The 13,682-nt window shown below is 47.0% G+C and overlaps 1 protein-coding gene across 1 annotated transcript in view; it reads left to right on the forward strand.

The window, feature by feature from the left end:
- slc46a3 (solute carrier family 46 member 3) overlaps window positions 1-13,682 on the forward strand; it is a 44,031-nt gene that overhangs the window by 18,327 nt on the left and 12,022 nt on the right. Inside the window, exons 2-5 of the mRNA XM_071365005.1 lie at window positions 888-1,083; window positions 2,246-2,359; window positions 4,844-5,782; window positions 13,176-13,422. Coding sequence (XP_071221106.1) covers window positions 895-1,083; window positions 2,246-2,359; window positions 4,844-5,782; window positions 13,176-13,422 — 1,489 coding nt within the window. The 5' untranslated portion in view covers window positions 888-894. The remainder of the gene's footprint in view (window positions 1-887; window positions 1,084-2,245; window positions 2,360-4,843; window positions 5,783-13,175; window positions 13,423-13,682) is intronic.

Below are 13,682 nucleotides of genomic sequence, written 5' to 3' on the forward strand. Positions count from 1 at the left end.
GAGAGGACAGGTTCACAAAGGGATGCTAATACAATGAAGAGAGGACAGGTTCACTAATGCTAATACAATGAAGAGAGGACAGGTTCACAAAGGGATGCTAATACAATGAAGAGAGGACAGGTTCACTAATGCTAATACAATGAAGAGAGGACAGGTTCACAAAGGGATGCTAATACAATGAAGAGAGGACAGGTTCACAAAGGGATGCTAATACAATGAAGAGAGGACGGGTTCACAAAGGGATGATAATACTCCCTCTCTCCCTCTGTATCTCCCCCTCTGTATCTCTCTCTCTCTCTCCCTCCCTCTGTATCTCTCTCCCTCTGTATCTCTCTCCCTCTGTATCTCTCTCCCTCTCTCTCCCTCTGTATCTCTCTCCCTCTCTCTCTCTCTCCCTCCCTCTGTATCTCTCTCCCTCTGTATCTCTCTCCCTCTGTATCTCTCTCCCTCTCTCTCCCTCTGTATCTCTCTCCCTCTCCCTCTCTCTCCCTCTCCCTCTCTCTCCCTCTCCCTCTGTATCTCTCTCCCTCTGTATCTCTCTCCCTCTGTATCTCTCTCCCTCTCTCTCTCTCTCCCTCCCTCTGTATCTCTCTCCCTCTGTATCTCTCTCCCTCTGTATCTCTCTCCCTCCCTCTGTATCTCTCTCCCTCTCTCTCTCTCTCCCTCCCTCTGTATCTCTCTCCCTCTGTATCTCTCTCCCTCTGTATCTCTCTCCCTCTCTCTCCCTCTGTATCTCTCTCCCTCTCCCTCTGTATCTCTCTCCCTCTCTCTCTCTCTCTCTCTCTCTCTCTCTCTCTCTCTCTCTCTCTCTCTCTCTCTCTCTCTCTCTCTCTCTCTCTCTCTCTCTCTCTCTCTCTCTCTCTCCCCCTCTCTCTCTCTCTCACTAGGTTAATAATGGTCTGTGTGTTCCTGATAGAGCCTGTGGTTGGTGTCTATGCCTTCTCCATGTTCATGCTGTACCCCCTGATCCAGCAGTATGTCTACAGGAGGCTGTGGCAGCAGCTCACCGGCGCCCCCTACCCTACACAGATGAACTACACCCACTGCTCTGACAGCAGCACCAACGTCAGCTCCATTCACCAGGTGAGAGACGTACACACCTTTTTAATGCCCTCAATCTCACACAAATTATCAATGAACCTACCAGGTACAACCCTAACGAGGTTTTAACTTGTTTTATCTGCAAAATGTATTTGTTTTATTTGTTGCTTGTATCTATTCAGGCGCCTCATTTACAACGGTGCAATGAGGACAACAATACAACAAATTCCAAATTATCAATATAAAATAAACTACAAATTACAGAATCAACACTATAGCTTCAAACACCACAAATACAATTATTTACATTCAATTCAAACAGTTGCAATAATCATTCAATTAAGTTGTCTTTTATTTGTCTTATTTTGTGTGAATAAATAGAACTAAAACTGGAAGACCAGGAAAATCTGTTTCAAATTGTTCCTTTCTCTCCTCTCTCCCTCCTCTCTCTTCCCCCCTCCCCTCTCCTCTCTCCCTCCTCTCTCCCCCTCTCTCCTCTCTCCCTCTCCTCTCCTCCCCTCTCTCCCTCCTCTCTCCCTCCTCTCTCACTCCTCTCTCACTCCTCTCTCCTCCCCCCTCCCCTCTCCTCTCTCCCTCCTCTCTCCCTCTTCTGTCCTCCCCCTCCCATCTCCTCTCTCCCTCCTCTCTCCCCCTTATCTCCCCCTCCCATCTCCTCTCTCCCTCCACTCTCCCTCTTCTCTCCCCCTCCTCCTCTCTCTTTGCTCCCTCTTCTCTCCTCCCTCTTCCCCACCTCTCTCCCTCCTCTCTCCCTCTTCTCTCCTCCCCCCTCCCATCTCCTCTCTCCCCTCGTCCCCTCCTCTCTCTTCCCCCCTCCCCCTTCTCTCTCCCTCTACTCTCCTCCCCCTCCCCTCTCCTCTGTCCCCCCTCTCTCCCTCTTCTCTCCTCCCCCTCCCATCTCCTCTCTTCCCTCCTCTCTCCCTCTTCTCTCCCCCTCCCATCTCTTCTCTCTCCCCCTTCATATCTTCTCTCCCTCGTCTCTCCCTCTTCTCTCCCCCTCCTCCTCTCTCCTCTCTCCCTCCTCTCTCTCCCTCTTCTCTCCACCTCCTCCTCTCTTCTCTCCCTCTTCTCTCCTCCCTCTTCCCCTCCTCTCTCCCTCCTCTCTCCCTCTTCTCTCCTCCACCCTCCCATCTCCTCTCTCCCGCCTCTCCCCTTCCCCTCCCCTCTCCTCCCTTCCCCCCTACAGGAGATCCAGAAGGAGGCATCTCTGTTCCTCTTCTACAGTGAGCTATGTTTCCTCTTCCCCAGTCTCCTCTCCTCCCTACTCCTGGTCTCCTACAGTGACCACCGCGGCAGGAAGGTAATACATATATGACATTTACTGTGGCTACATACCAAATGGCATCCTATTCTCCTATAGGCTCTGGTCTAAACTAGTGCACTATATAGGGCTCTGGTCTAAAGTAGTGCACTATATAGGGAATAGGGTTCTATAGGGCTCTGGTCTAAAGTAGTGCACTATATAGGGAATAGGGTGCCATAGGGCTCTGGTCTAAAGTAGTGCACTATATAGGGAATAGGGTTCCATAGGGCTCTGGTCTAAAGTAGTGCACTATGTAGGGAATAGGGTGCCATTTGCTGAAGTAGACAATATATTAGTTTTATGCCATAGCTGTTAAGGATCCGCCCCTTTTTTTTCTTTTTTCTCCTAAAATGACCCAAATCTAACTGCCTGTAGCTCATGACCTGAAGCAAGGATAGGCATATTCTTGGTACCATTTGAAGGGAAACACTTTGAAGTCTGTGGAAATATGAAAGGAATGTAGTAGAATATAACACAATAGATCTGGTTAAAGGTAATATAAAGAAAAAAACAACCGTTCTTCTGTATTTTTTGTTGTACCATCATCTCATCTTGAAATACAAGAGAAAGACCATAATGTATTTGTCCAGCCCAGGTGCAGTATACATTCTGGCCACTAGATGGCAGCAGTGTATGTGCAACATTTTAGACTGATCCTATAAACCATTGTATTTCTGTTCAAAATTTAGTATCAAGACTGCCCAAATGTGCCTAATTTGTTTATTAATAACTTTTCATGTTCAAAATTGTGCACTCTCCTCAAACAATAGCATGGTTTTCTTTCACTGTAATAGCTACTGTAAATTGGACAGTGTAATTAGATTAACAAGAATTTAAGCTTTCTGCCAATATCAGATATGTCTATGTCCTGGGAAATGTTCTTGTTACTTACAACCTCACGCTAATCGCATTAGCCTACGTTAGCTCAACTGTCCCGTGGACACCGATCCCGAAGAATTAAATAGCCTGCGTACTCATTTGTTTAACGCTCTTTTTCTTTCAATTCAAGGGCTTTATTGGTATGGGAAACATATGTTTACATTGCCAAAGCAAGTGAAATGTGTTTTTTTACAGTAAACATTAACCTCGCAAAAGTTCCAAAAGAATAAAGACATTTCAGATGTCACATTATATGCAAATAGTTAAAGTACAAAATGGAAAATAAATAAACATAAATATTGGTTGAATTTACAATGGTGTTTGTTCTTCACTGGTTTCCCTTTTCTTGTGGCAACAGGTCACAAATCTTGCTGCTGTGATGGCACACTGTGGTATTTCACCCAGTAGATATGGGAGTTTATCAAAATTGGGTTTGTTTTCTAATTCTTTGTGGATCTGTGTAATCTGAGGGAAATATGTGTCTCTAATATTGTCATACATTTGGCAGGAGGTTAGGAAGTGCAGCTCAGTTTCCACCTCATTTTGTGGGTAGTGTGCACATAGCCTGTCTTCTCTTGAGAGCCAGGTCTGCCTATGGCGGCCTTTCTCAATAGCAAGGCTATGCTTATGTAACAGTTTAACTTTAGTCCGTCCCCTCGCCCCGACACGGGCGCGAACCAGGGACCCTCTGCACATATCAACAACAGTCACCCACGAAGCATCGCTACCCATCGCTCCACAAAAGCCGCGGCCCTTGCAGAGCAAGGGGAACCACTACTTCAAGGTCTCAGAGCAAGTGACGTCACCGATTGAAATGCTATTAGCGCGCACCACCGCTAACTAGCTAGCCATTTCACATCCGTTAAACTCACTGAGTCTGTACATAGTCAAAGCTTTCCTTAAGTTTGAGTCAGTCACAGTGGTCAGGTATTCTGCCACTGTGTACTCTCTGTTTAGGGCCAAATAGCATTCTTGTTTGCTCAGTTCCTTTGTTTTAATTCTTTCCAATATGTCAAGTAATTATCTTTTTGTTTTCTCATGATTTGGTTGGGTCTAATTGTGCTGTTGTCCTGGGGCTCTGTGGGATCTGTTTGTGAACAGAGCCCCAGGACCAGCTTGCTTAGGGGACTCTTCTCCAGGTTCATCTCTCTGTAGATTAACGCTTTGTTATGGAAGGTTTGGGAATCATTTCCTTTTAGGTGGTTGTAGAATTTAACGGCTCTTTTCTGGATTTTGATAATTACTGGGTATCGGCCTAATTCTGCTCTGCATGCATTATTTTGTATTTTAAGTGGTCCACAGAGGATATTTTTGCAGAATTCTGCATGCAGAGTCTCAATTTGGTATTTGTCCCATTTTATGAATTCTTTGTTGGTGAGCGGACCCCAGACCTCACAACCATAAAGGGAAATGGGTTCTATAACTGATTCAAATATTAATTGGTCTGTGTGTGTGAGGTTCCTAATTGGTATGTTATCAATGTCTCTCTCTCCCCCTCTCTCCCTTCTTCTGTCTCTCTCTCCCCTCTCTCCCTTCTTCTGTCTCTCTCTATCCCTTCTCTCTCCTTTTGTCCCCCTCCATCCCTCATCCCTCCATCTCTAGGTAGCTCTCGTGCCCCCACTGTTGGGTGAGCTGTTATTTGCTCTGTGCTATGCAACCGTGTCTCACCTCTCCCTCAGCCTGGGTTATCTGCTAGGGGCCTCGTTCCTGGCTGGGGTAATGGGGGGCCCCACAGCTCTACTGGGGGGAAGTTTTGCCTATATAGCTGACCTATGTGAGGGTGAGGGGGTGGAGGGGGGTGGGGGTGGGGTTAAGTATTTGTCTGAGGAAGGGGATGGGATTATGAATATTGTTGGGATTGGGGCTAGAGATGGGGGAAGTTACCAATGTGAGGGAAGTGGGGGTGGGGGAGGAGATGACTGTAGAGATCGGGGTACGAGTGGGGGGAGTGGAGAGGGAGAACAAAGGAGAGATGGAGAGAGCGATGGACAGGGAGACAGAGGGAGAGATGGAGAGAGAGATGAAGAGAGAGACAGAGGGAGAGATGGAGAGAGAGATGGAGAGAGAGACAGAGGGAGAGATGGAGAGAGAGATGGAGAGAGAGATGGAGAGAGAGATGGACAGGGAGACAGAGGGAGTAGAGAGAGAGACTGGGGTAAGGGTGGGGGTCGTACGGTGCGTATGGCAGCCTTGGAGATGTTGCTAGGTGTGTTGTCAGGGCTAGCCTCTCTGTGTACTGGGTTCTACATTCAGACGGCAGGGTTCACCTGGCCGTTCATCACGGCAGCCGTACTACACCTGATCAACCTGGTATACACAGCGTGGGTACTGCAGGAGACTGTGGAGAGACCCTCGCACACAGACTCATCTTCGTCACCATCATCATCATCACCGACACCTTTTGGGGCAGGCTCAGCCCGCTTTCTCCAACGAGAAGCCCTGATTGGTCGGTTTCAGGGTGTGTATCTGTTATTCACCGCGTCACCAAGGAGGAGGAAAACTGTCCTGGGACTGATACTGGCAGCCTTCGCTTTCTATACGGTTAGTGTGTCTGTGTCTGTGTCTGTGTCTGTGTCTGTGTCTGTGTGGTGTGGTGTGGTGTGGTGTGGTGTGGTGTGGTGTGTGTGTGTGTGTGTGTGTGTGTGTGTGTGTGTGTGTGTGTGTGTGTGTGTGTGTGTGTGTGTGTGTGTGTGTGTGTGTGTGTGTGTGTGTGTGTAACATATCACCTTAATGTCCTGACAAGGTAGGAAAACAGGAACTGTTTTAGAAGTCAGGACTTTTTAAGCTTAAGGGTTAGGTTTAGGGTTTTGGGGTTAGGTTTAGGGTTAGGGTTAGGTTTAGGGTTTTGGGGTTAGGTTTAGGGTTAGGTTTAGGGTTAGGTTTAGGGTTTTGGGGTTAGGTTTAGGGTTAGGGTTAGGTTTAGGGTTTTGGGGTTAGGATTAGGTTTAGGGTTAGGTTTAGGGTTAGGTTTAGGGTTTTGGGGTTAGGTTTAGGGTTAGGGTTAGGTTTAGGGTTTTGGGGTTAGGTTTAGGGTTAGGTTAAAGGTTTAGGGTTAGGGTTAGGGTTAGGGTTAGGGTTAGGTTAAAGGTTTAGGTTTAGGGTTAGGTTAAGGGTTAGGTTAAGGATTAGGTTAAGGGTTAGGGTTAGGGTTTAGGGTTTTGGGGTTAGGTTTAGGGTTAAGGTTTATGGTTAGGTTGAGGGTTAGGGGAAAATAGGATTTCTCATAGTAAAACATTTTACACTCCAAAAGGTCCAGAAATGAAAACAAGATGTGTGTGTTTTTGTTAGTTGTAAGGTCCCCTGTTTAGACACCTGCGTGGTTCTGGTACCGGTTCCAACTGACATTTTGGTTATGAATCTGTGGATCAAAATGGCTTGCATTGAGCGATAGCTCTCGTTCCCAAGGACACAGTATTATTGTTTAGCCTGTGTGACGTAGGATTTGAAACCTGAAACCACTTGAAGCTGAGATGTCTACTATTTAATTCGCTCTTCCGACTATTTACAGCCATTAATCTAAAATAATTCATAGATTTGTTTTTACAAAAACCATTTCAGTTTCTCATAGATTAATATGAGATAAAAGCGTTCCTAGTGAGTTCAGGAAGCCAAGCACAGCTATTGGAGTAGACGGTTTTAATTTTTAATTTTATTTAACCTTTGTTTAACTAGGAAAAGTCAGTTAAGAACTAATTGTTATTTACAATGACGGCCTACCAAAAGGCAAAAGGCCTCCTGTGGGGACGGGGGCTGGGATTGAAAAAATTAAATACTGTATGTATATATATATATATAAAAACACGGGACAAAACACACATCACAACAAGAGAGACAACACAACACTACATAAAGAGAGACCTAAGACAACAACATAGCAAGGAAGCAACACATGACAACACAGCATGGTAGGACCACAACATAACAACAACATGGTAGCAACACAACATGACAACAACATGGTAGCAACACAACATAACAACAACATGGTAGCAACACAACATAACAACAACATGGTAGCAACACAACATAACAACAACATGGTAGCAACACAACATCGTAGCCGCACAAAACATGGTACTAACATTATTGGGCACAGACAACAGCACAAAGGGCAAGAAGGTAGAGACAACAATACATCACACAAAGCAGCCACAACTGTCAGTAAGAGTGTCGATGATTGAGACTTTGAATGAAGAGATTGAGATAAAACTGTCCAGTTTGAGTGTTTGTTGCAGCTCGTTCCAGTCGCTATCTGCAGGGAACTGAAAAGAGGAGCGATCCAGGTATGTGTGTGGTGTGGGGACCTTTAACAGAATGTGACTGGCAGAACGGGTGATGTGTGTGGAGGATGAGGGCTGCAGTAGATATCTCAGATAGGGGGGAGTGAGGCCTAAGAGGGTTTTATAAATAAGCATCAACCAGTGGGTCTTGCAACGAGTTTACAGAGGAGTATAGAGTGCAGTGATGTGTCCTATAAGGAGCATTGGTGGGAAATCTGACGGCCGAATGGTAAAGTACATCTAGCCGCTCGAGAGCACCCTTACCTGCCGATCTATAAATTACGTCTCCGTAATCTAGCTTGGGTAGGATGGTCATCTGAATCAGGGTTAGTTTGGCAGCTGGGGTGAAAGAGTAGCGATTACAATAGAGGAAATCAAGTCTAGATTTAACTTGAGCCTGCAGGTTTGATATGTGCTCAGAGGACAGTCTACCGTCTAGCCATAATCCCAAGTACTTGTATGAGGTGACTACCTCAAGCTCTAAACCCTCAGAGGTAGTAATCACACCTGTGGGGAGAGGGGCATTCTTCTTACCAAACCACATGACCTTTGTTTTGGAGGTGATCAGAACAAGGTTAAGGGCAGAGAAAGCTTGTAGGACTCTATCAATCAATCAATCAATCAAATGTATTTATAAAGCCCTTCTTACATCAGCTGATGTCACAAAGTGCTGTACAGAAACCCAGCCTAAAACCCCAAAACAGCAAGCAATGCAGGTGTAGAAGCATGGTGGCTAGGAAAAACTTCCTAGAAAGGCCAAAACCTAGGAAGAAACCTAGAGAGGACCAGGCTCTGAGGAACCTACTGATCAAACACTAAACATAAACATCAAACACTAAACATAAACATTTATATTTTACAGTTATAAGGAAGGTGAAATATTATAGTTAGTCGAATTTATAATTTGAATATACTATATTTAGAAATCATATGTCATTTCCACCCTTATTCATATATTTTTGTTGAATAGGAAATGTAACATATTTCATATTTGAATATTTTAATCATATTTGTACGATGTACTTGCTCTTGTGTCCTCAAAAGTGACTAATCCTCAGCAATTAATAACACTTTTTTACCAGAAAGGTGAGGTTTTAACCTTTCTTTGAGTATGCAGCATTACTAGATGTTGTTAATGCCCATTTAATGATAAATATATCTATTTTTTATTTTAAATTTTATTTCACCTTTATTTAACCAGATAGGCTAGTTGAGAACAAGTTGTCATTTACAACTGCGACCTGGCCAAGATAAAGAAAATCACCTAATTACTTTTTGGGATTATGTGGATAACATTTTCAATTTTATTTAGTTACATATAACTAGTTAATAGAGTGGGTCAGGTCTGCTCTATACCAATTTAGCATACCCCCTGAGTCTCTTCCCTGTTTCACACTTAGTAGTGTGGTGGATGGGACTACCAGCTCTCTGTAACCTAGAGGACAACCAGTGGGTCTGTCTCCTCTATACCACCCACCTGGTAGTGTGGTGGATGGGACTACCAGCTCTCTGTAACCTAGAGGGAAACCAGTGGGTCTGTCTCCTCTATACCACCCACCTGGTAGTGTGGTGGATGAGACTACCAGCTCTCTGTAACCTAGAGGACAACCAGTGGGTCCGTCTCCTCTATACCACCCACCTGGTAGTGTGGTGGATGGGACTACCAGCTCTCTGTAACCTAGAGGACAACCACTGGGTCTGTCTCCTCAATACCACCCACCTGGTAGTGTGGTGGATGGGACTACCAGCTCTCTGTAACCTAGAGGACAACCAGTGGGTCCGTCTCCTCTATACCACCCACCTGGTAGTGTGGTGGATGGGACTACCAGCTCTCTGTAACCTAGAGGACAACCAGTGGGTCTGTCTCCTCTATACCACCCACCTGGTAGTGTGGTGGATGGGACTACCAGCTCTCTGTAACCTAGAGGGACAACCAGTGGGTCCGTCTCCTCTATACCACCCACCTGGTAGTGTGGTGGATGGGACTACCAGCTCTCTGTAACCTGGAGGGAAACCAGTGGGTCCGTCTCCTCTATACCACCCACCTGGTAGTGTGGTGGATGGGACTACCAGCTCTCTGTAACCTGGAGGGAAACCAGTGGGTCCGTCTCCTCTATACCACCCACCTGGTAGTGTGGTGGATGGGACTACCAGCTCTCTGTAACCTGGAGGGCAACCAGTGGGTCTGTCTCCTCTATACCACCCACCTGGTAGTGTGGTGGATGGGACTACCAGCTCTCTGTAACCTAGAGGACAACCAGTGGGTCTGTCTCCTCAATACCACCCACCTGGTAGTGTGGTGGATGGGACTACCAGCTCTCTGTAACCTAGAGGGCAACCAGTGGGTCCGTCTCCTCTATACCACCCACCTGGTAGTGTGGTGGATGGGACTACCAGCTCTCTGTAACCTAGAGGGAAACCAGTGGGTCCGTCTCCTCTATACCACCCACCTGGTAGTGTGGTGGATGGGACTACCAGCTCTCTGTAACCTAGAGGACAACCACTGGGTCTGTCTCCTCAATACCACCCACCTGGTAGTGTGGTGGATGGGACTACCAGCTCTCTGTAACCTAGAGGGAAACCAGTGGGTCCGTCTCCTCTATACCACCCACCTGGTAGTGTGGTGGATGGGACTACCAGCTCTCTGTAACCTAGAGGACAACCACTGGGTCTGTCTCCTCTATACCACCCACCTGGTAGTGTGGTGGATGGGACTACCAGCTCTCTGTAACCTAGAGGACAACCAGTGGGTCTATCTCCTCTATACCACCCACCTGGTAGTTTGGTGGATGGGACTACCAGTTCTCTGTAACCTAGAGGACAACCAGTGGGTCTGTCTCCTCAATACCACCCACCTGGTAGTGTGGTGGATGGGACTACCAGCTCTCTGTAACCTAGAGGACAACCAGTGGGTCTGTCTCCTCAATACCACCCACCTGGTAGTGTGGTGGATGGGACTACCAGCTCTCTGTAACCTAGAGGACAACCACTGGGTCTGTCTCCTCAATACCACCCACCTGGTAGTGTGGTGGATGGGACTACCAGCTCTCTGTAACCTAGAGGACAACCAGTGGGTCTATCTCCTCTATACCACCCACCTGGTAGTGTGGTGGATGGGACTACCAGCTCTCTGTAACCTAGAGGACAACCACTGGGTCTGTCTCCTCAATACCACCCACCTGGTAGTGTGGTGGATGGGACTACCAGCTCTCTGTAACCTAGAGGACAACCAGTGGGTCTATCTCCTCTATACCACCCACCTGGTAGTTTGGTGGATGGGACTACCAGTTCTCTGTAACCTAGAGGACAACCAGTGGGTCTGTCTCCTCAATACCACCCACCTGGTAGTGTGGTGGATGGGACTACCAGCTCTCTGTAACCTAGAGGACAACCAGTGGGTCCGTCTCCTCTATACCACCCACCTGGTAGTTTGGTGGATGGGACTACCAGCTCTCTGTAACCTAGAGGGCAACCAGTGGGTCCCTCTCCTCTATACCACCCACCTGGTAGTGTGGTGGATGGGACTACCAGCTCTCTGTAACCTAGAGGACAACCAGTGGGTCTGTCTCCTCAATACCACCCACCTGGTAGTGTGGTGGATGGGACTACCAGCTCTCTGTAACCTAGAGGACAACCAGTGGGTCCGTCTCCTCTATACCACCCACCTGGTAGTTTGGTGGATGGGACTACCAGCTCTCTGTAACCTAGAGGGCAACCAGTGGGTCCCTCTCCTCTATATCACCCACCTGGTAGTGTGGTGGATGGGACTACCAGTTCTCTGTAACCTAGAGGGCAACCAGTGGGTCTGTCTCCTCTATAGCACCCACCTGGTAGTGTGGTGGATGGGACTACCAGCTCTCTGTAACCTAGAGGACAACCAGTGGGTCTGTCTCCTCTATACCACCCACCTGGTAGTGTGGTGGATGGGACTACCAGCTCTCTGTAACCTAGAGGACAACCAGTGGGTCTATCTCCTCTATACCACCCACCTGGTAGTGTGGTGGATGGGACTACCAGCTCTCTGTAACCTAGAGGACAACCAGTGGGTCCGTCTCCTCTATACCACCCACCTGGTAGTTTGGTGGATGGGACTACCAGCTCTCTGTAACCTAGAGGGCAACCAGTGGGTCCCTCTCCTCTATATCACCCACCTGGTAGTGTGGTGGATGGGACTACCAGTTCTCTGTAACCTAGAGGGCAACCAGTGGGTCTGTCTCCTCTATACCACCCACCTGGTAGTGTGGTGGATGGGACTACCAGCTCTCTGTAACCTAGAGGACAACCAGTGGGTCTGTCTCCTCTATACCACCCACCTGGTAGTGTGGTGGATGGGACTACCAGCTCTCTGTAACCTAGAGGACAACCAGTGGGTTCGTCTCCTCTATACCACCCACCTGGTAGTGTGGTGGATGGGACTACCAGCTCTCTGTAACCTAGAGGACAACCAGTGGGTTCGTCTCCTCTATACCACCCACCTGGTAGTGTGGTGGATGGGACTACCAGCTCTCTGTAACCTAGAGGACAACCAGTGGGTTCGTCTCCTCAATACCAGGTTTCTTGTAGGACGACAATGTCTGTATTTCTGATTTCTTTGGTAAAGTCTGGGTTCCTGATCTTTTAGGCCAAAGGCAGATTATCTCAGACTTTGTATATTCCAGGATTATATAGTTAAAGCTTTGTGTTCCATCGTGTCCAGTGTTGTTATTTGTGTGGTTTAGTTTCAGACCATTAGGTGTGAGCAGAGCACGCTGAGCATCTGGTGCATGCCTCTTAGGTCACAGGATGGGGCTTGGGCAGTAAGAATCCTTGGTAGTAGAATCCTTGGTAGTAGAATCCTTGGTAGTAGAATCCTTGGTAGTAGAATCCTTGGTAGTAAGAATCCTTGGTAGTAGAATCCTTGGTAGTAGAATCCTTGGTAGTAAGAATCCTTGGTAGTTAGAATCCTTGGTAGTAGAATCCTTGGTAGTAGAATCCTTGGTAGTAGAATCCTTGGTAGTAAGAATCCTTGGTAGTAGAATCCTTGGTAGTAAGAATCCTTGGTAGTAGAATCCTTGGTAGTAGAATCCTTGGTAGTAGAATCCTTGGTAGTAGAATCCTTGGTAGTAAGAATCCTTGGTAGTAGAATCCTTGGTAGTAAGAATCCTTGGTAGTAGAATCCTTGGTAGTAGAATCCTTGGTAGTAAGAATCCTTCTAGAATCCTTCCAGGTAAATTTGTCCAAAATCAGATTGCAGGTTTGTTGTGAAGGTTATGTTGTGGAGGTTAGTATCCTATATGTCCTTGTAAATAAAATCTCAATCTATATTTTTGTCAAAAATATTCAGGAGCTCATCTCTCTCTGCCCCTCTCCCACCCATCTCTCTCCCCCTCCCCCCATCTCTCTCCCTCTCCCACCCATCTCTCTCCCCCTCCCCCCATCTCTCTCTCTCCCCCTCCCCCCATCTCTCTCCCCCTCCCCCTCCCCCCCATCTCCCTCCCCCTCCCCCCGTCTCTCTGCCCCTCTCCCACCCAGCTCTCTCCCCCTCCCCCCATCTCCCTGTCAGCTATCTAAGCTGATTGTTCATTAGATTTAATTTAGTATTTTTTCAAACATTGCGTTCAAATAACTGTTAACAGAAAATAAGTAACTGTGTCCACCCTCTCTCTCCCCCACAGGTGTCTAAGCTGGGTGGTATGTCCATCTTTATCCTGTATGAGCTGAATGCTCCTCTGTGTTGGAGTGAGGTGTTGGTGGGCTATGGCTCAGCCTTGTCTACACTCATCTACCTGGGGAGCTTTGCAGGGGTGTCCCTGCTGTCGCGCTGTCTTCGGGACGGGTATATAGTACTACTGGGACTGCTGTCTGTCGCTGCAGGACTACTGATGGCTGCCTTCGCCAAGAGCACGCTGCTCATGTTCCTAGGTGAGACGGAGGGGGGTGGGGTGGGGTGGGGTGGGGGGTTTAGGGAAAGGGTTAGGTTAAGGGTTAGGGGTTAACGAAAATTAAAAAATATATATATATTTTATTTTTGCATTTTCCAATTAAGAACATTCAAAACAAAAATGAAAAGATATTAGACAACAATATAACAAAGTGACAATAACCTTACAAGACAACAGACGAGTGTAAAAATATATATTTATATATATACAGTGGGGCAAAAAAGTATTTAGTCAGCCACC

Source organism: Salvelinus alpinus, chromosome 24 (genome assembly GCF_045679555.1).
Source record: "Salvelinus alpinus chromosome 24, SLU_Salpinus.1, whole genome shotgun sequence".
NCBI lineage: Eukaryota > Metazoa > Chordata > Actinopteri > Salmoniformes > Salmonidae > Salvelinus > Salvelinus alpinus.